At 43.7% G+C, this 22418-nt stretch overlaps 1 protein-coding gene across 1 annotated transcript in view; it reads left to right on the forward strand.

Annotated features, from left to right (window-relative positions):
* Positions 1-13607: 13607 nt before the first annotated feature.
* Positions 13608-22418, forward strand: part of LOC139538875 (dual specificity calcium/calmodulin-dependent 3',5'-cyclic nucleotide phosphodiesterase 1A-like) — a 110861-nt gene continuing 102050 nt past the window's right edge. Inside the window, exons 1-2 of the mRNA XM_071341393.1 lie at positions 13608-14959; positions 21186-21212. Coding sequence (XP_071197494.1) covers positions 14859-14959; positions 21186-21212 — 128 coding nt within the window. The 5' untranslated portion in view covers positions 13608-14858. The remainder of the gene's footprint in view (positions 14960-21185; positions 21213-22418) is intronic.

Raw genomic sequence — 22418 nt, forward strand, 5'->3', positions numbered from 1 at the left:
AAAATATTTGACCCGTTAAACAATTTAAAGGCAATGCTACCAAATACTAATTGAGTGTATGTAAACTTCTGACTCACTGGGAATGTGATGAAAGAAATAAAAGCTGAAATAAATCATTCTCTCTGCTATTATTCTGATATTTCACATTCTTAAAATAAAGTGGTGATGCTAACTGACCTAAGACATGGAATTTTTACTAGGATTAAATGTCAGGAATTGTGAAAAACTGAGTTTAAATGTATTTGGCTAAGGTGTATGTAAACTTCTGACTTCAACTGTATATAGTAGATGTCCTAGCCTACCTCTTTCATGTAATGCATAATAAGTTCCTAACTTTAGGCCTCTGTTTCTTGCGCAATACGCAAACACCTGTGCTTCGCTGGCCTCTCCTTAAAAAGCTATCCTTAGCACTTGAAAGCAAGGATGGAACGAAGCAACAATAGAGAGTGAAATAGCAGGTAGACTAATAACATTAGGGGAAATATTATGAAAGGTACATATGCGTCAGTCTACTAATTATACAAATACAGTAGGCCCTATTATATTTTTAAAAATTAAATCAAATTCTCTAGCCTATACTTGTAACTTGGTAGCCAGCATGTGCTGCACTAGAATCGCATGTTCTCTTCTGCTTTATCATGGTTTGAACAATGTGCATAATTTCACTCCATATACAGTAATACAATACAGTACAGTAATACAGTTCACACTCAAAATGATTAGCCTACTGAAGCTAGTTTAATTTATTTACCCAAGAGAGCATATACTGTAGCTAGCTACATCTATGGGCTTTTATGTTTTTCTGTCTTGTGTAATGTACAGTAGACTCTATCATATGTGTATTGGATAATGGCACAATCATTTGCGCTTTTCTGGTCTTTGTTCTCATTAAATGTTGTTTATGTAGGGCTCATAAAATGTATTTAATATATAGCTCATCAGGCTCAGCTAGCATCAGGTTAGAATTTTATACTGATCAAAGCTCTAATCAAATCTAGACATATTTACAGTATATACTTTTTAATGCTTTTGAATGACACTTACGGTTTTGGCGGGAAATACTGGGTTACCTGGAGAAAAGTGATTTATTCTCGGGATGGAACATTTGTAAAATACAGGGAAAATATTCAACCTTAGTCCTCACCTCCTTCTGTGACATTTTGAGAAGGTGAGTAGAAAGGACACAAGAAATCACAGAAACGATTCAGGACAATATTCACAGTGTGTTGTCTGAGGTGTGGTTCTAACAGTCTGCTCCTCCTTTCCTGCCAGGTGACTCGCTGCACTCCATCTTCACGGTGCACCAGCCATCCCACCCAGCATCCCACCAGCCACCCCACCCCTCGTCCTGGCCACTGAGGACCAGGTGTAGCACTGTGGGGGTCCGGCCTCGGCTGCAGCCAAGGACAGGGCCTAGGACAGGAGGATCAGGGAAGGAGAACAATGTAACTGCAGCCAAAGACCCCAGGATCAGGTAAGGGCCCCAATGGGAGACTGGACGGCTACAACAGGCTGTCACAATTGCCGGTTCTCATGTTGACTTATTACTATATCTATCACCTCACTTCACAAGGTTGTTTTCACATTTAAGAGCAAGGATAGATATAATGGCAAAAGGATCCCAAGAGGGCACATAGGAGGTAGGGAATTCTTGCAAGTTCAAAAGCTTAGAATTTGTTTCATCGTTCCCTGTCCCAGCACACTGGTTCTTCGAGCCGGATAGTTTGATATACACTTGGATTTGTTATTTAGAGTCTATATCACATTAAAATATCCTCTTTGATCCTCTTTGATTCATTAGCAAAATGCTATGTTTTGCGTGGGGGATATAAATGGTGGAAGTAATGAAATGTAATGCTTTGACATCTTTTCTAATGCAGAAACACACAGACACACATGCTCAGGCTCAGGTAGCCATAGCAACAAGTCCACTCTGCTCCTCTGTTGCTCTCATAAACATATTTCAGTCAAAGTCCTGGTATTGAAATCACGAACACTTTGCAATATTAACAGTCCTTTGCACATCGAAGGAGCAACAGTCTACCTCAATGTTTCAGCCTGCAAAGAGCCAAGGTACAACGCAGTGAAACTAGAATGTAGAGCAGCCACATACTAAGAAAAATATATGTAATAATATACTGTATGTCTCTTAGCAGACACTTTTATGGAAAGCAACTACATTACAGTAAGTGCATACATTTTTTGAATGTGTATGTGTGATCCCTGTGGGAGTTGAACCCTTGACCTTGCTGCACTCTACTTATCCACACATGATAGCTAGCTGCCAGGACCAGTACAGCTCTGACCCCAATTAGAGGATGTAGTTCTGAGTAACACCACATAAGACTGAGGTAACAGGAGCCATTTGTCACAGTGACCGGGTGACTGTGTCTTAAATGGCACCCTATTCCCTATATATTACTGAGGTGACGCCGAAGAACATGGCTGACGTTTTACATTCTCCCAACCAATTGTGAAATTTTGTTTAAAAAATGGCGTTTTGTGAAACTTAATTTTGAACTTATTGCGTACGTAATGTTGCTGCTACCATCTCTTATGACCGAAAATAACTTCTGGACATCAGAAAAGCGATAACTCACCGCGGGCTGGAAGAAACTTTTTCCTTTAATGAGTCTGACGGGAAGGATATCCTGCTTTCACTGGAACAGGCCCAGATCCACGACTTTTGCTTGAAGAAAAGACATCGAAAAAGGGGAAGCAGATCGGGGATCGTTCTGAGAATCCGGAGGCGAGAGAGCAAAATCCCAATGCCTTCCATTCTCCTTGCTAACATGCAATCGTTGGAAAATAAAATTGATGACCTACTATTAAGATTATCCTACCAACGGGACATTAAAAAATGTAACATCTTATGTTTCACCGAGATGTGGCTGAACGAAGAAACGGACAATATAGAGCTGGCGGGATTTTCCATGCACTGGCAGAACAGAGACCCTACATCTGGTGGGGGGGTGTATCTTTTTGTCAATAACAGCTGGTGCGCGATGTCTAATATTAAGAAGTCTCGAGCTATTGCTCGCCTGAGGTAGAGTACCTTATGATAAGCTGTCGACCACACTATCTACCAAGAGAGTTCTCATCTGTATTATTCGTATCCGTCTATTTGCCACCACAAAGCGAAGCTGGCACTAAGACTGCTCTCAACCAACTCTATAAGGCCATAAGCAAAGAAGAAAATGCTCACCCAGAAGCGGCGCTCCTAGTGGCCGGGGACTTTAATGCAGGCAAACTTAAATCAGTTTTACCAATTTTTTTACCAGCATGTCACATGTGCAACCAGGGGGGAAAAATCTGAGACTACATTTACTCCACATACAGAGATGCATACAAAGCTCTCCCCACCATCCATTTGGAAAATCTCACCATAATTCCTGTTTACAAGCTAAAACTAAAGCAGGATGTACCAGTGACTCGCTCAATATAGAAGTGGTCAGATGCTACACTACAGGACTGTTTTGCTAGCACAGACTGGAATATGTTCCGGCATTCATTTCATGGCATTGAGGAATACACCACCTCAGTCATTGGCTTCATCAATAAGTGCATCGATGACGTCGTCCCCACAGTGACTGTACGTACATATCCCAACCAGAAACCATGGATTACAGGCAACATCAGCATCGAGATAAAGGCTAGAGCTGCCGCTTTCAAGGAGTGGGAGGCTAATCCGGACGCTTATAAGAAATCCTGCTATGCCCTCAGACGAACCATCAAACAAGCAAAGCGTCAGTACAGGATTAAGAGTGAATCTGACTACACCAGCTCAAACGCTCGTCGGATGTGTCAGGGCTTGAAAACTATTACGGACTACAAAGGGAAACCCAGATGCGAGCTGCCCAGTGATGCGAGCCTACCAGACAATCTAAATGCCTTTTATGCTCACTTCGAGGCAAGCAACACTGAAGCATGCATTAAAGCACCAGCTGTTCTGGATGACTGTGTGATAATGCTCTCGGTAGCCGATGTGAACAAAACCTTTAAACAGGTCAACATTCACAAAGCCACTGGGCCAGACGGATTACCAGGACATGTACTCACGTCGCCCAAGTAATAGACTGTTTTCTCTGCTACCGCACAGCAAGCGCCAAGTCTAGGACCAAATGGCTCCTTAACAGCTTCTACCCCCAAGCCATTAGACTGCTGAACAATTCATAAAAATCGCTACCGGACAATTTACATTGACCCCGCTCCACTCCCCTCTTGTACACTGCTGCTACTCACTGTTTGTTTGTTACCTATGCATAGTCACTTCGCCTCCACCTACATATACATATTACCTCAACAAGCCTGTACCCCTGCACACTGACTTGGTACCGGTGCCCCCTGTATATAGCCTCGTTATTGTAATTCTTTCTTTTTATTATTACTTTTTATTTTAGCCTACTTGGTTAACATTTTCTTCTTCTTGAACTGCACTGTTGGTTAAGGGCTTGTAAGTAAGCATTTCATGGTAAAGTCTATACTTGTTGTATTCGGCGCATGTGGCAAATAAAGTTTGATTTGATTTGATAGTCCACTACTTTTGACTAGAGCCTTATGGATGATAAAGTAGTGCACTATAAAGGGAATAGGGTGCCATTTGGTACACACATAGTGTTACGGCTGTCTTGTCTCCTCCAGTTACAGCACCGTGCTAATGTCACTATCCCTCTCTTTGTTAGGAGCTAATGATGCCTGTGTGGCCAGCTTAGGAGGACTTTTATGTGATGAATGTGTGAACTTACTAGGCTAGCCCACATCTGTAGCTCCTCTCTTCATTGCAGGAGTCAATGTGCAGGGATACAGGTTAGACGAGGTAATTGAGGTAATATGTAAATAGGTAGAGGTAAAGTGACAATGCATAGATAATAAACAGAGAGTAGAAGCAGCGTAAAAACGGGGGAGTCAATGCAAATAGTCCGGGTAGCCATTTGGTTAGCTGTTCAGGAGTCTTATGGCTTGGGGGTAGAAGCCATTAAGAAGCCTTTTGGACTTAGACTTGGTGCTCCGGTACCGCTTGAGAGAACAGTCTATGACTAGGGTGTCTGGAGTCTTTGACAATTTTTTGGGCCTTCCTCTGACACCGCCTGGTATAGAGGTCCTGTATGGCAGGAAGCTTGGACCAGTGATGTACTTGGCCGAACGCATTACCCTCCGTAGTGCCTTGCGGTTGGAAGCACACCAGGCGGTGATACAACCAGTCAGGATGCTTTCGATGGTGCAGCTGTAGAACTTTCAGGATCTGAGGACCCATGCCAAATATTTTCAGTCTCCTGAGGGGGAATAGGCGTTATCGTACCCTCTTCACGACTGTCTTGGTGTGTTTGAACCATGACAGTTCGTTGGTGATGTGGATACTAAGGAACTTGAAGCTCTCAACCTGTAGTCCACTATCATCTCCTTTGTCTTGATCACGTTGAGGGAGAGGTTGTTATCCTGGCACCACACTGCCAGGTCTCTGACCTCCTCCCTATAGGCTGTGTCATCGTTTTCGGTGATCACTGTTGTGTCGTCAGAAAACTTAATGATGATGTCGGAGTTGTGCTTGGCCATGCAGTCATGGGTGAACAGGGACTGAGTACACACCACTGAGGGGCCCCCGTGTTGAGGATCAGCGTGGCAGATGTGTTGTTACCTACCCTTACCACCTGGGGGCGGCTATCAGGAAGTCCAGGATGAGGTTGCAGAGGGAGGTGTTTAGTTACAGGGTCCTTAGCTTAGTGATGAGCTTTGAGGGTACTATGGTGTTGAACGCTGAGCTGTAGTCAATGAATAGCATTCTCACGTAGGTGTTCCTTTTGTTCAGGTAGGAAAGGGCAGTGTGGAGTGCTATAGAGATAGCGTCATCTGTGGATCTGTTGGGGCAGTATGCAAATTGGAGTGGGTCTAGTGTTTCTGGGATAATGGTGTTGATGTGAGCCATGACCAGGCTTTCAAAGCACTTCATGACTACAGACGTGAGTGCAATGGGTTGGTAGTCATTTAGGCAGGCTACCTTCATGTTCTTGGGCACAGGGACTATGATGGTCTGCTTGAAACATGTTGGTATTTCTGACTCGGTCAGGGACAGGTTGAAAATGTCAGTGAAGACACTTGCCAGTTGGTTAGCGCATGCTCGGAGTACACGTCCTGGTAATCCGTATGGTCCTGCGGCCTTGTGAATGTTGACCTGTTTAAAGGTCTTACTCACATCGGCTACGGAAAGCGTTATCGCACAATCGTCCGGAACAGCTGGTGCTCTCATGCATGCTTCAGTGTTGCTTGCCTCGAAGCACGCACAGAAGTAATTTAGCTCGAAGGCTCGTGTCACTGGGCAGCTCACAGCTGTGCTTCCCTTTGTAGTCCATTATAACTTGCAAGCCCTGCCACATCCGACGAGCATCGGAGCCGGTGCATTAGAATTCAATCTTAGTCCTTTATTGACGATTTGCCTGTTTGATGGTTTGTCGGTGGGCATAGCGGGATTTCTTATAAGTGTCTGGGTTAGAGTACCGCTCCTTGAAAGCGGCAGCTCTAACCTTAAGCTCAGTGCGGATGTTGCCTGTAATCCATGGCTTCTGGTGGGGTATGTACGTACGGTCACTGTGGGGAAGACATCATTGATGCACTTATTGATGAAGCCAGTGACTGATGTGGTTTACTCCTCAATGCCATTGGAAGAATCCCGTAATATATTCCATTCTGTGATACAACGACAGATACCTGCCAGACCAGTGAATGGCCAATAATGAACATGATTTTGACTTCTATAAACATTTGTCTTCAAGCTTTAGTGACCCAGTAATGCACTGACAGACACACAGCCTTGATGTCAGAGCTCAGGGAAAACAATCATCGTCAGGACAGGAAGTTGATGGTTAGCAGAGAAAGCACTGTGTGGGCGTACATGGCTTAGCATCTACGTCATCTGACCACTTCCATATTGAGCGAGTCACTAGTACTTCCTGCTTTAGTTTTTGCTTGTAAGCAGGAATCAGGAGGATAGAGTTATGGTCAGATATGCCAAATGGAGGACGAGGGAGAGCTTTGTACGCATCTCTGTTTGTGGAGTAACATCTTGATAAATGTTACCTAAGTTAACATGTTGTTAATTCCTGTGGAATCGACATTGAATGTGAACACATATCACTTATCAAGATATTACATTTTGTTTACAGTTTGTGAAGCATAATGAAGACTTTGTAAATGGATACAGAAGATTAAGGAAATGCAGACAGTTTTAATGAATCTACAGGGGATTCAGTTGTATTTAATGTCTCTCCAGTTTTCCCCTTAAAATGCTGCAGTGATCAGTACCATCAGCTTTTACATTGGAGCCCACGAAAACATAATTCTGGAAATGTCCCTTTGAAACTCAATAATTGCATCCCAAATGGCACCCTGTTCCCTGCATTGTGCACTACTTTTTACCAAAACACTATGGGTCCTTGTCAAAAATAGTGCGCTATCATTAGGAATAGAATGCCATTTGGGACGTACACAATCAATAACTAACGAGCCAGGACATAATATACTATATGTTAATGTAATGAAACAAGGAGAATGATCACCCTAACCCTATAGCCTTATATCCACCCTCATATCTAAATCTATTTTCTCTTGGGCATTGTCTGTCCCTTGTGCTCATCCAAAGTAAATGCCAACATATTAATCTAAATAAAGAGATTATATTTTCACTTATTGCCTTATTCAGGATTGGTCTCCATGGTGATAGCAGCGTTTCACAGCCATATTTGTTTACATGAGGTCAGTAAGAGACTTTCAATGGGCCTAAATAACCTCTCACTCAACGTCAACAAAACAAAGGAGATGATCGTGGACTTCAGGAAACAGCAGAAGGTGCACGCCCCTATCTACATCAACAGGACCGCAGTGGAGAAGGTGGAAAGCTTTGAGTTCCTTGGCGTACACATCACTGACAAACTGAAATGGACCACCCACACAGACAGTGTGGTGAAGAAGGCGCAACAGAGCCTCTTCAACCTCAGAAGGCTAAAGAAATTTGGCTTGTCACCTAAAACCCTCACACATTTTTACAGAAGCGCAATTGAAAGCATCCTGTCGGGCTGTATCTCTGCCTGGTACGGCAACTGCACCGCCCGCAACAGCAAAGCTCTCCAGAGGGTGGTGCAGTCTGCCCAACGCATTACCGGGTGCAAACTATCCGCCTTCCAGGACACCTACAGCACCAACTGTCACAGGATGGCCAAAAAGATCATCAAGGACATCAACAACCCGAGCCACTGCCTGTTCACCCCGCTATCATCAAGGCGGCGAGGTCAGTACAGGTGCATCAAAGCTGGGACCAAGAGACTGAAAAACAGCTTCTATCTCAAGGCCATCAGACTGTTAAACAGCCATCACTAGCCCATTAGAGGCTGCTGCCTATAGGCATAGACAAGGAATCACTGGCCATTTTAAGGAATGGAACACTAGTCACTTTAATAATGTTTACATATATGGCATTACTCATCTCATATGTACAGTTGAAGTCAAAAGTTTACATACACCTTAGCCAAATACATTTAATCTCAGTTTTTCACAATTCCTGACATTTAATCAGAGTAAAAATTCCCTGTCTTAGGTCAGTTAGGATCACCACTTTATTTTAAGAATGTGACATGTCAGAATAATAGTAGAGAGAATTATTTATTTCAGCTTTTATTTCTTTCATCACATTCCCAGTGTGTCGGAAGTTTACATACACTCAATTAGTATTTGGTAGCGTTCCCTTTAAATTGTTTAACTTGGGTCAAACGTTTCGGTTAGCCTTCCACAAGCTTCCCACAATAATTTGGGTGAATTTTGGCCCGTTCCTCCTGACAGAGCTGGTGTAACTGAGTCAGGTTTGTAGGCCTCCTTACTCGCACACGCTATTTCAGTTCTGCCCACACATTTTCTATAGGACTCACGTCCGTGGCCATGAGGTGCTTTGAAAGGTTGGTAATGGCTCACATCAACACCATTATCCCAGAAACCCTAGACCCACTCCAATTTGCATACCGCCCAAACAGATCCACAGATGATGCAATCTCTATTGCACTCCACACTGCCCTTTTCCCACCTGGACAAAAGGAACACTTATGTGAGAATGCTATTCATTGACTACAGCTCAGCGTTCAACACCATAGTACCCTCAAAGCTCATCACTAAGCTAAGGATCCTGGGACTAAACAGTAGTGCGTACAGCCCAGTACATCACCGGGCTAAGCTGCCTGCTATTCAGGACCTCTACAACAGTCGGTGTCAGAGGAAGACCCTAAAAATTGTCAAAGACCCCAGCCACCCCAGTCATAGACTGTTCTCTCTACTACCGCATAGCAAGCGGTACCGGAGTGCCAAGTCTAGGACAAAAAGGCTTCTCAACAGTTTTTAAACCCCAAGCCAATTGTGATACAATTGCAGTGTAGCCTAGTGGTTAGGGCGTTGTGCTAATAATCGAAAGGTTGCAAGTTCAAATCCCCTAGCTGACAGGGTACAAATCTGTTGTTCTGCCCCTGAACAAGGCAGTTAACCCACTGTTCCTAGGCTGTCATTGAAAATAAGAATTTGTTCTTAACTGACTTGCCTAGTAAAATAAAGGTTAAAAGAAATACGTGAAATAATCTGTCTGTAAACAATTGTTGGAAAAATGACTTGTGTCATGCACAAAGTAGATGTCCTAACCGACTTGCCAAAACTATAGTTTGTTGACAAGAAATTTGTGGAGTGGATGAAAAACTAGTTTTAATGACACCAACCTAAGTGTATGTAAACTTCCGACTTCAACTGTATATACTTTGTTGTGTTCTATACTATTCTACGGTATCTTAGTCACTTAATGTTTACATATCTGGCATTACTCATCTCATATGTATATACTGTTTTCTATACTATTCTACTGTATCTTAGTCCGTTCCGCTCTGACATCACTCGTCCATATGTATATAGTCTTAATTCATTCCTATTTAGATTTGTGTGTATTGGGTATATGTTGTGTAATTTGTTAGATATTACTTGGTAGATATTACTGCACTGTCGGAGCTAGAAGCACAAACATTTCGCTACACCCGCAATAACATCTGCTAATCACGTGTATGTGACCAATAAAATTGTATTTTATTTGATGAGGCTAAGCTATATGAGGCTCTGCCATATTGTTTTCATCTGTCTGTCCGCTTCATCCAGATCTTCTATCACAGAACGGCTGGGGGATAGGGGTTGTGTACTGGACTTGACTGTCATGATACCAACTTTAAATTAGCAGTTATACTTTTTCTTTACAAGTTCTGAGCATATCACAGTCCTGAAGGGTAAAATATAAATCACTGTGTATCATTTTTACTGCCGTTGGAGATAAACATGCAGACAGTTATACTGTCATACTGTCTGTAGGTACTTAGAAAGCCATTTAACTAAAATATGTGTTATAACCATGTACGCCCACACAGTGCTTTCTCTGCTAACCATCAACTTCCTGTCCTGACGATGATTGTTTTCCCTGAGCTCTGACATCAAGGCTGTGTGTCTGTCAGTGCATTACTGGGTCACTAAAGCTTGACGACAAATGTTTGTAGAAGTCAAATCATGTTCATTATTGGCCATTCACTGGTCTGGCAGGTATCTGTCGTTGTATCACAAAGAGGATTGAAAGCAGAGTTAATTAGAGCAGATTTAATGCCTTTGCCCCTTAATGCCTCTTGCGTGGATGGAAACTGTGTGTGTGTGTGTGTGTGTGTGTATGTGTGTGTGTGTGCTCTGTATCAGATGTACACTGATGACATGCTCTGGCTTTATGCAGGGGGTTGAAAGGAAGGATGTGGATGTGGCCTTGAGCAGCACACTGTAACATAACCTACAGTATATAGGCTAACGTACAGTACGTACGATTCTATACATCCAATACCCATTTCTGCTTATGTTTATTGACACGTGCCCTCTCCGAGGGAGATTGACATTCACACATTTATTAGTGTGCACTGTTGAAGGGAGCTTAGCTTCCTACGGCTAATTTGTTATTCATAAATAAGACATTCATTCTTTAGGATTATGGAAATGATCTTTCTGCATAATAATATTATTGCAGGAGAAATTAGTCTTACATAGCCCTAGAACTTACTGAGCTATGTTCTCTTCTGTAGAATTCTGCCCAAAGACAATAAGGCAGAAAGACGTGGGATGCTTTTGTGATGCTGAATGGAAGTAAATGTTATGTATTTGGTATACAGTTGTCCTTCAGCGCTTCAGGGAAGAAAAACAGTTTGTTTCAAAGAAAAAACTACTTCAAGCTTTAGAATAAGCTCCCCTGAAACCAATACATAAAAAGTATATAAAAAAATAATAAGCTCCCCTGTCTCTCGGCATCAGGTCCATTCTTCTCTGTTCTTGTGTTCTTTTTTTTTACAACAGTCAAGTCATCACCCTCTGTACTAAGAAGCCATTTGTGTAACAAGAAAATGTGTGTTACCACGGCAACCCATCTTATCAATCACGAAGCAGGGAGCAAATACAAAGAATAATGTTTGATTGATTTGCTCAGGGTGAATGTTCATGTTTACCGTTATTGACGGTTTATGTTGTTGTTTTCCAGTTATTTAAATATCTTCGAATGAAAATCAGTTCAAACAGTCAAAACATAATTTCTGATTACAACAAAACATCTGGAAAAGGCACTGCCTTCTGAAGGCACTCTATACACTTGCCCCTTCATCCCCACCCTTCCCCAATACACGTGTAAATGTTGGATTATAAATTGTGCCTTCCTGTATACTTATGCAAAAAATATACAGTATATTCTACTGCCGTTTACTTTATGTTCGTATTCTTATCTTTTATTATTTATTATTGTTACATTGTCAAGAAGGAACCTGAGGCCTCCCGGGTGGCGCAGTGGTCTAGGGCACTGCATCGCAGTGCTAGCTGCGCCACCAGAGTCTCTGGGTTCGCGCCCAGGCTCTGTCGCAGCCGGCCGCGACCGGGAGGTCCGTGGGGCGACGCACAATTGGCATAGCGTCGTCCGGGTTAGGGAGGGTTTGGCCGGTAGGGATATCCTTGTCTCATCGCGCTCCAGCGACTCCTGTGGCGGGCCGGGCGCAGTGCGCGCTAACCAAGGGGGCCAGGTACACGGTGTTTCCTCCGACACATTGGTGCGGCTGGCTTCCGGGTTGGAGGCGCGCTGTGTTAAGAAGCAGTGCGGCTTGGTTGGGTTGTGCTTCGGAGGACGCATGGCTTTCGACCTTCGTCTCTCCCGAGCCCGTACGGGAGTTGTAGCGATGAGACAAGATAGTAATTACTAGCGATTGGATACCATGAAAATTGGGGAGATTTTTTTATTTTATTTATTTTTTAATAAAAAAAAAAAAAAAGAAGGAACCTGCAAGTAATCATTTAGTTGGACGATGTTTGCCATGCGTATCCCGTACATACAACAAAAAAAACTTGAAACTTTTGCTGATCTCTTCTCTTCGTTATTGAAAACTATAGGCTACACTGTTACGGAGTGTCAAGTGTAAACACTTTACCTAGCAGCCAACCTGCTTGCACCAATCCCTTGTAATTACAGTTAAATACTATGGAAAAACAAACCCCTCCCCTCAATGAATTTCATTAATTAATTGAATTCATTCCTATTACAGTAGCATTTACTTTTTTACAGTATAATAGAGTCAATTTAAAGTATTGTACTGTGTGTCATGATACCGTATTTATATTACAGTAGGTGTACTGTAATATGAAATACAGAATTTTACTTGCCACCGAGCTGTCTGTAAGCTACTGTCAAATTCACAGTAACCCCGTTACACTGTACTCTGTGATTTAGGCCTATACCCTGTGAATAATTTTGCATGCTTACATTGCATTATAACACTGTCATAGTACACTAGGTCTATACCTGCAAGCTGTAAGTAAAGTGTTACCTTATTATATATTGTGGATTGTGTAATCTTGCACATGATATAGGCTAATTCTTGGGCAAGACATGTGTGACTATCATGAGAAGCTCTCTTTTTCCACTCCAGATTCATTTAATAGAGGAAATGTGCTTCTGCTTGGCATGCCATGCTAATCTGAAAACAATTGAGTTGTTCCTCGTGTTGCTATCTCCTGTTCTGTAATTATATGAAGACAAAGCAAGCAGACCTCAATGATATGATTAGGATTATTCTGTTCTGAGAGACCTGCACGGTGCAGTGTGCACCCTTGAAATGAATTCTAGGTAGAGAAGTGACGTGGTGAAATGGAGAAATGTGTTAATTCATTGCAGTGGTATTGCTGTTCCAGTGAGACTATTTCTCAGTGGGATAATAGCTACAGTATAATCGTATATGTTAATCACAAAGAGGTAGCCCTTTTCTCTGTTGGAACTTGTTTATCTCCAGCTTCTGCCATTATTTTTTATGATTAAAGGCAAGTGTAGAGTACTGACCTTTAGCACCTGTATCTCTCCATTCTTATCTTCCCTCTCTTTCTTTTCTTCCCTCTTTCTCTATATTTTATTCTTCCCTCTGTCGCACTAATCAGCCATGGTGCCTGTTTTGCTTCACAAACAATCGGGACATTTTGATCAGATCAGAGCTCTCCATTCCTTCCTTCCTGCAGCGAAAGCCAGAGTGACAGTAGTGGAATGGGGGGGTGAGATGTAACAGCCTCAGCAGCAGGACAATATACTGTAAGAGGAGGCACTGAGAGGAGTCAGAATGGAAGATGCTGCTACCGATCTGCTTTAGTTCATTGCTACTGCACCTTAGTGATAATAAAGGAACCAACCAAGCTCTAGGACTTGGAACTATTATACAGCTGCCGATGCTCTGCTTCCCTGGCTGCTTCAGCTGTTTGTAGTTCTCTCAGCAAGGCGCACTGAAAGATTTCTAGCTGGGCTTGATAATTATGCCATAAGCAGCTGACGCTAATTGAACATCTCTGGCATCTCTCAATGGAACTGCCTGGACAAACGGAGCGCCTGTAATGTGAGAGCGTAGAGGATACTGCTGTTACAGCTTGTGATGCGCATCTACTGGCCACATCACGTTACATTGGATCTTGATGTGAGGAAATGCAACTGATTTCCTCTTGGTGAGAGAGGAATCTCTGCCTCTGCTTCTGTGTGGTGGAGCCGCTCACCATAGTCTGAATGCTCTGAACGCTCTGTGATCGCAGGATTTGGTGGTGCTGACTCTGACGTGTCTGATACCATCTGCTACTTCTGCGTTTCCGTACCGCACCAACCCTCTCTGTCTGTCAAAGGAACGCTACCCACCTACCTACCTGCACCGATGTCGTGGATGGATGGAGCGTTGCGCAGGAGTAAGGGTTTTATAAAGCAGCGGCACCATCAGTGTACACAGAGCAGTAAAACCGCATGGTGAGAGAGTGATCAGAGAGGTGCAAGAGAGAGAGACAGACAGAGAGAGAGAGAGAGAGAAAGAACCAGAGAGAGAGAGAAACAGAGAGAGAAGTACTAGAGAGAGATGGAGTGAGAGAGAGAGAAATTGAGAGAGAGAGAGAAACAGAGAGAAACAAAGAGAGAGAGGTACTCTAGAGAGAGATTAAACCATTTGACAGTCAGACAGTGAGTGACAGTGTGTAGTGGAGAGTGGTTCCTTCCTGCCTGCCTGACAGAGCTGCAGTGTGTGAAGCCGCTGTCTCTCTCTCTGCTCTGATACACTAATAGGTTAATGAGACAAGTAGTGCAGGAGCTGTAAAGAGGAGAGAAGAGACAAGACTCCCGTGACTACAGCACAGGGAGGATGCTCTGAGGACCAGACTGAGGAGTGCTCTGAGGATTCAGGGATTCACACTGCAGAGTGCAGACAGAGAGAGGGCTGCTGTACGTACCTGAGATACCGTAGTTAACCGCTGCACCTTATAACACATTCAGCATGGATGAACTGTGTACATACACAGATAGCATGGACAAAAACTCCCTAAAGTACCCAAAGACTGAGCAGACAGAGAAAATGTGGATGCGACTCAAGGGAATGTAAGTTTTCTCTTTCTTTCATACCTCCTCTCGTGTTTAACTTCCCCAGCGAGGGACTGACTTAGAGGCATGTGATCTGTAAGGGTGGTTGAAAGAGTGAGGTGATTTAAAGCTCTTGTGAAACGTTTATTTGTTATCAGAAGTGATGCAGTGTTGAATTATGCCGGTTCTGTCGCGTTTCTACAGTATCTTAGTTTTCCATCACTATACTGTATATTGAAGCACGTTTAATAGTATTCTTATGTGCACATCTTTGTTTTGTAAACAATACATTAGTGTGTATAAAGCACTATAACTGTAGGTTTGTACATTTCATGATTTCAATGTATGTATGAACAAATGTACCTATCAGTGGAGGCTGCTGAGGGGAGGACAGCTCATAATAATGGCTGAAACGGTGCAAATGGAATGGCATCAAACCATCCGCTCCAGTCATTACCAAGAGCCCGTCCTCCCCGATTAAGGTGCCACCAACCTCCTGTGGTATGCAGGTACGTACATACCTTAGCATATGCGCATATAATGTAAGGTAGGTAAGTTGATAGTCAGGTAGGCACATGCACTTGTATTTACCTACTGTTTTTACAGTAAATTAATGAATTAATTCATCAATTCATCAATGAATTAATGATTGAATGAATGGAAGTTATAATGGTATAATATGTGTTCTTTTGCAGTTCTGTTTTTACCGTCTAATCAATATGTTACCACAACAAATTGATCAAGCTAAATACAGCTGGCAGCATGATTAGACTAATATGCTATTACATAATATATAATTTCACAGCTTGCAACAAATGAATGGATCAATTATGTAACTGTTAAACTTGTATCTGACAAACATGTATCTCAGTAGAAGCAAACTGTTTATCTCTGAAGCTTGTCTAAACCCATTATGTATTCAATAGTTCATTATAACGTGCAGTCACGCTCTATATACATGTTTGCGCCTACACACACTCTACTGCTGAAATCCCTGATCACATAGTCCTCAGTCACACCCTGTCCCCTGAGCATCTCCACGCACGCACACACACACACACACACACACACACACACACACACACACACACACACACACACACACACACACACACACACACACACACACACACACACACACACACACACACACACACACAGTTCCTCTACCAATCTGAAGTGTGGGACAAGTTCTCGCAATGTAATGCCCTGAATACCTGTGGCTCGCTGGTGCAGGAGACAGACAGGTGTGTTGCTATGGAGCAGAGGAGAGCAGAGGAGTAGTGCTGACTCTGTCGTGTCTGAGAGAGAAACGGAGGAGAGAGGGGAGGAGGGGAGAGAAGAGGAGAGGAAGGGAAAGAGAAGAAGAGAAGAGAGGATAGGATAGCAGGAGGAGAGGAGAGGAGAGGAGAAGAGAAGAGAGGAGAGGAGATGAAAGGAAAGGAAAGGAGGGGAGAGGAGAGGAGGAGAGAGGGGAGTAGAAGAGAGGACAGAAGGCGCAAAGGAGAAAAGAGAAGAGCAGAGTATGGAAGAGGAGAGGAAGGGAGGAGAGGGGAGAAGGAGAGTAGAGTAGAGGAGAACAGAGGTTAGAGTAGAGCAGAGCAGATATCTGTCTATCATTTTTAGGCGGGCTGATCTGTCAGCACACTGGCTGTTTCTGGATGGTTAGCTGGCTGATCTCAGAGATTAAAAACATTGTAATCACCTCAGCTCACAAAGAGCAGCACACACGCACGTAACACACGCACGTAACACACACACACACACACACACACACACACACACACACACACACACACACACACACACACACACACACACACACAAACACAGTATTTAATCAAATCAAATCAAATGTATTTATAAAGCCCTTTTTACATTTAGTCAGGCTTCTCCACTGAGCACTGCAATAATATGGTGTCACACTGAGCCTCTGTTTACAGTGCATTCGGAAAGTACTCAGGCCCCTTCCATTTTTCCACATTTTGTTACGTTACAGCCTTATTCTAAAATGTATTAAATAAAAAAATGTCTTCATCAATCTACACACAATACCCCATAATGACAAAGCGAAACAGAAATACCGTACCTTATTTACATAAGTATTCAGACCCGTTCCTATGAGACTTGAAATTGAGCTCAGGTGCATTCTGTTTCCATTGATCATTCTTGAGATGTTTCTACAACTTGACTGGAGTCCAAATTCAATTGATTGGACATGATTTGGAAAGGCACACACCTGTCTATACAAGGTCCCACAGTTGTCAGAGAAAAAACCAAGCCATGAGGTAGAAGGAATTGTCTGTCAGTGGCCTCCATCATTCTTAAATGGAAGAAGTTTTGAACCACCAAGACTCTTCCTAGTGCTGGCCGCCAGGTCAAACTGAGCAATCGGGGGAGAAGGGCCTTGGTCAGCGAGGTGACCAAGAACCCGATGGTCACTCTGACAGAGCTCCAGAGTTCCTCTGTGGTGATGGGAGAACCTTCCAGAAGGACAATGGCCTTCATGGTAGAGTTGTCAGACGGAAGCCACTCCTCAGTAAAAGGCACAAGACAGTCCGCCTGGAGTTTGCCAAAAGGCACCTAAAATACTCTCAGATCATGAGAAACAAGATTCTCTGGTCTGAAGAAACCAATATTGAACTCTTTGGGCCTGAATGCCAAGTATTCACGTCTGGAAGAAACCTTTCACCATCCCTACAGTGAAGCATGGTGGTGGCAGCATCATGTTGTGTGGATGGTTTTCAGTGGTAGGGACTGGGAGACTAGTCAGGATAGAGGGAAAGATGAACAGAGCAAAATACAGAGAAATCCTTGATGATAACGTGCTCCAGAGCGCAGGGGGACATACAGGCAGACATACAGGGGGACATACAGGCAGACATACAGGGGGACATACAGGCAGACATACAGGGGGACATACAGGGTCACATACAGGGGGACATACAGGGGGACATACAGGCAGACATACAGGGGGACATACAGGTGGACTTACAGGCGGACATACAGTGGGACATGCAGGCGGACATACAGGGGGACATGCAGGCGGACATACAGGCAGACATACAGGGGGACATACAGGCAGACATACAGGCAGACATACAGTGGGACATGCAGGCAGTCATACAGGCAGACATACAGGGGGACATACAGGGTCACATACAGGCAGACATACAGGGGGACATACAGGCGGACATACAGGGGGACATACAGGGGGACATACAGGCGGACATACAGGCAGACACACAGGGGGACATATAGGCAGACATACAGGCGGACATACAGGGTCACATACAGGCAGACATACAGGCGGACATACAGGGTCACATACAGGGGGACATACAGGGAGACATACAGGGGGACATACAGGCAGACATACAGGCGGACATACAGGGGGACATACAGGGGGACATACAGGGTCACATACAGGCAGATATACAGAGGGACATACAGGCGGACATACAGGCAGACATACAGGGGGACATATAGGCAGACATACAGGCAGACATACAGGGGGACATACAGGCAGACATACAGGCAGACATACAGGCGGACATACAGGGGGACATACAGGAGGAAATACAGGGGGACATACAGGCAGACATACAGGGGGACATACAGGCAGACATACAGGCAGACATACAGGGGAACATATAGGCAGACATACAGGGTCACATACAGGCAGATATACAGAGGGACATACAGGCGGACATACAGGGGGACATACAGGGTCACATACAGGGGGACATACAGGGTCACATACAGGGGGACATACAGGGTCACATACAGGGGGACATTCAGGGTCACATACACGGTCACATACAGGGGAACATAGACGGTCACATACAGGGGGACATACAGGCAGACATACAGGGGGACATACAGGCAGACATACAGTGGGACATACAGGCGGACATACAGGGTCACATACAGGGGGACATACAGGCAGACATACAGGGGGACATACAGGGGGACATACAGGCAGACATACAGGCGGACATACAGGGGAACATACAGGCGGACATACAGGCGGACATACAGGCAGACATACAGGCAGACACACAGGGGGACATACAGGAAGACACACAGGGGGACATACAGGGAGACATACAGGGGGACATACAGGCAGACACACAGGGGGACATACAGGAAGACATGCAGGGGGACATACAGGGGAACATACAGGAAGACATGCAGGGGGACATACAGGAAGACATACAGGGGGACATACAGGGAGACATACAGGGTCACATACAGGGGGACATACAGGCAGTGGTGTTATCTGCTTCATGGCCCACGTGCCATCAGGAAACTCCACCAGCTCCATCCCAGGGCTTGAGTTTGACGGGGGTGTCGCCATATAAGTTTAACCTCTGCCCTCCGTCAGAGGAACATCTGCTGATAGTCTACCCGCACCCGTTATTTCCTCTCTGCCTTTGACTGGTTTTTGCTGCTCTCTAGCTGCTTGTGGTTGAGCACTCTTCCTGTTCTTCTTCCGCTTCTTCTTCATCTTTCTTGTTTCAGTGTTACCAGAATTCTGTTTGGGGACTGGAGGAGTCATCAGGTCATATCAACTCGGTTCATTCACAACAACATACAGGGGGACATACAGGGCCACATTTGTCAATATAGCAGTCCAGGAGGAAATCATTTACAAAATGATTATGCAAAATTTGAGTGATTTAGTTCTTATCTCCTAACTTCTCGTTAAAGATGGTTTAAAGTTTTTTAAATAAAATGAGACAAACACATTTTGTGTGATGCATCATTTACTGCTGATAATTGCTGTGAGTGTAATAATCCTCTCCCAACATTCCTCCTCTTCACTGGATCTTCACACCAGATGAAACGTGTTGGTGTGTGTGTGTTCTTGTTGGTGTGTGTGTGCTCTTGTTGGTGTGTGTGTGTGTGTGTGTGTGTGTGTGTGTTCTTGTTGGTGTGTGTGTGCTCTTGTTGGTGTGTGTGTGTGTGTGTGTGTGTGTGTGTGTGTGTGTGTGTGTGTGTTCTTGTTGGTGTGTGTGTGTGTGTGTGTGTGTTCTTGTTGGTGTGTGTGTGTGTGTGTTCTTGTTGGTGTGTGTGTGCTCTTGTTGGTGTGTGTGTGTGTGTGTTCTTGTTGGTGTGTGTGTGCTCTTGTTGGTGTGTGTGTGTGTGTGTGTGTGTGTGTGTGTGTGTTCTTGTTGGTGTGTGTGTGCTCTTGTTGGTGTGTGTGTGTGTGTGTGTGTGTGTGTGTGTTCTTGTTGGTGTGTGTGTGCTCTTGTTGGTGTGTGTGTGTGTGTGTGTGTGTGTGTGTGTGTGTGTGTGTTCTTGTTGGTGTGTGTGTGTGTTCTTGTTGGTGTGTGTGTGTTCTTGTTGGTGTGTGTGTGCTCTTGTTGGTGTGTGTGTGTGTGTGTGTGTGTGTGTGTGTGTGTGTGTGTGTGTTCTTGTTGGTGTGTGTGTGCTCTTGTTGGTGTGTGTGTGTGTGTGTGTGTGTGTGTGTGTGTGTGTGTGTGTGTGTGTGTGTGTGTGTGTGTGTGTTCTTGTTGGTGTGTGTGTGTTCTTGTTGGTGTGTGTGTGTGTGTGTGTGTGTGTGTGTGTGTGTGTGTGTGAGAGAGAGAGAGAGAGTCCTCCCCTACCGTTAGAAGGAGACTGACTGGAGAGAAGAGGGAAAACAGGAAAAAGAGCTCCTTCATAACTAGTCTGAATCCCCCAGACAATACTGCTCCATAGCAGAAACACACTCATTATTTCTTTCTAGGTCAGTGCCTCTCAAATAGAGTTCTGCTAAATTAACTACATTTCCCAGAATGCACTAGTTTAACACTAAAGTTGACCTCAAGGCCTTCAAAAAGAAGCCAAAGAAATGCAATGGTTGGTGGAAATATAATTGGCTATCCTAAACACTAAGGTGGTATCTGGAAGTGTGACCTGTCATATTCAATTAAATGTTCTATCACTGAGTGGAATTTCTTTGATTTGCACTGAATTAAATTCTACTTCCTGTAACTAAAACTCAAATTCAAATTCTACATCCTGTAAGGTGTAGCCAATTCAATTTCAATGAGTTGAATGGGAGTCAATTAAAAAATTCTGAATTGAGCCCAACCCTGCTATTTAGTGCACTACATTTGACTGAAAATCTTTGGTCAAAAGTGCACTATAGGAATAAGAGAATAGGGTGCCATTTGGGCTGCAGCTCTATCTCAGAGCGATGGTGTACTTTGTATGGCCTATTCATCTAATGTACACTCCTCATCTTGTTTTTCAGGCAGAAGTACAAAAACACGTCTCAAAGGTACGTGCCATGGTGTCTGTCTGTCTACTGTCTCTCTACTTTATCAAACATGCCCACATGCTATATAATGATACCAACTCTTCTTATCTTATGCATACAGTCATTAGCCTACAAATGTATAACACAAAGCATTGGTAGATGTTGCCTTAGATCAATCTTTCAACAAACAATCTGTTAGCGCTGAATTGTCATACGTAAACAGAATTTATTTGACAGTAAAATATCTATAGGATGAAGCGTATGAGGCTATTGTTGTAGCTTTACTGTATGTGGGGTTTAATACTTTATTCATACTATACTTTACTGTGTGGGTTTAGAGAATCTTGTTACTAGGGTTGCAAAATTACAGGAATTCCCGGTTGGAGGAACCTGGAACTTCTGCTTATTCCCTCCTGATTCCGGGAATCCCCCAACTGGTATTTCAGGAAAACCAGGGAATTTATTGAAAGTTCCCGGAATTTTGCAACACTACTTGATACATCCCTTTCCTATAGTATGGATGAACTCTGCTGGGCTCAGTGGCTCTCACAAAGAGCACATTCAGATAATGTTAAGTTGGATGAAGTGGCCTTCACACACACACACACAAACACAAACAGAGGGAGACACGCAGGCACACACACACTTCCCAGCTGCATTATGCATTCTCCTGTTGAACGCTTGCATTTATGTAACATGCTCACAGAGAGGTGCTCTTCTACAATGGCCCTTGTCGGAGACAGTCAGGCCCTCAGCACAGCTCCGTCTGTCTGTCTGTCTTTTTCTGAGATGTAAGGGCGGGTGTGGGTTGTGAAGTGTGGAGAAATATAATGATACAGAACTCTGCATTAGTATTCCACTGCAGTACGTAGAGCCAGGTGCAACAGAACTGAACTGTAAAAATGTAGTTATACAGTATTCAACAGAACTGAACTGTGGAGATGTGGTTATACAGTATTCAACAGAACTGAACTGTGGAGATGTGGTTATACAGTATTCAACAGAACGAAACTGTTTGAGATGTGGTTATACAGTATTTAACAGAACTGAACTGTAAAGATGTAGTTATACAGTATTCAACAGAACTGAACTGTGGAGATGTGGTTATACAGTATTCAACAGAACTAAACTGTTTGAGATGTGGTTATACAGTATTCAACAGAACTAAACTGTTTGAGATGTGGTTATACAGTATTCAACAGAACTAAACTGTTTGAGATGTGGTTA

Source organism: Salvelinus alpinus, chromosome 14 (assembly GCF_045679555.1).
Source record: "Salvelinus alpinus chromosome 14, SLU_Salpinus.1, whole genome shotgun sequence".
NCBI lineage: Eukaryota > Metazoa > Chordata > Actinopteri > Salmoniformes > Salmonidae > Salvelinus > Salvelinus alpinus.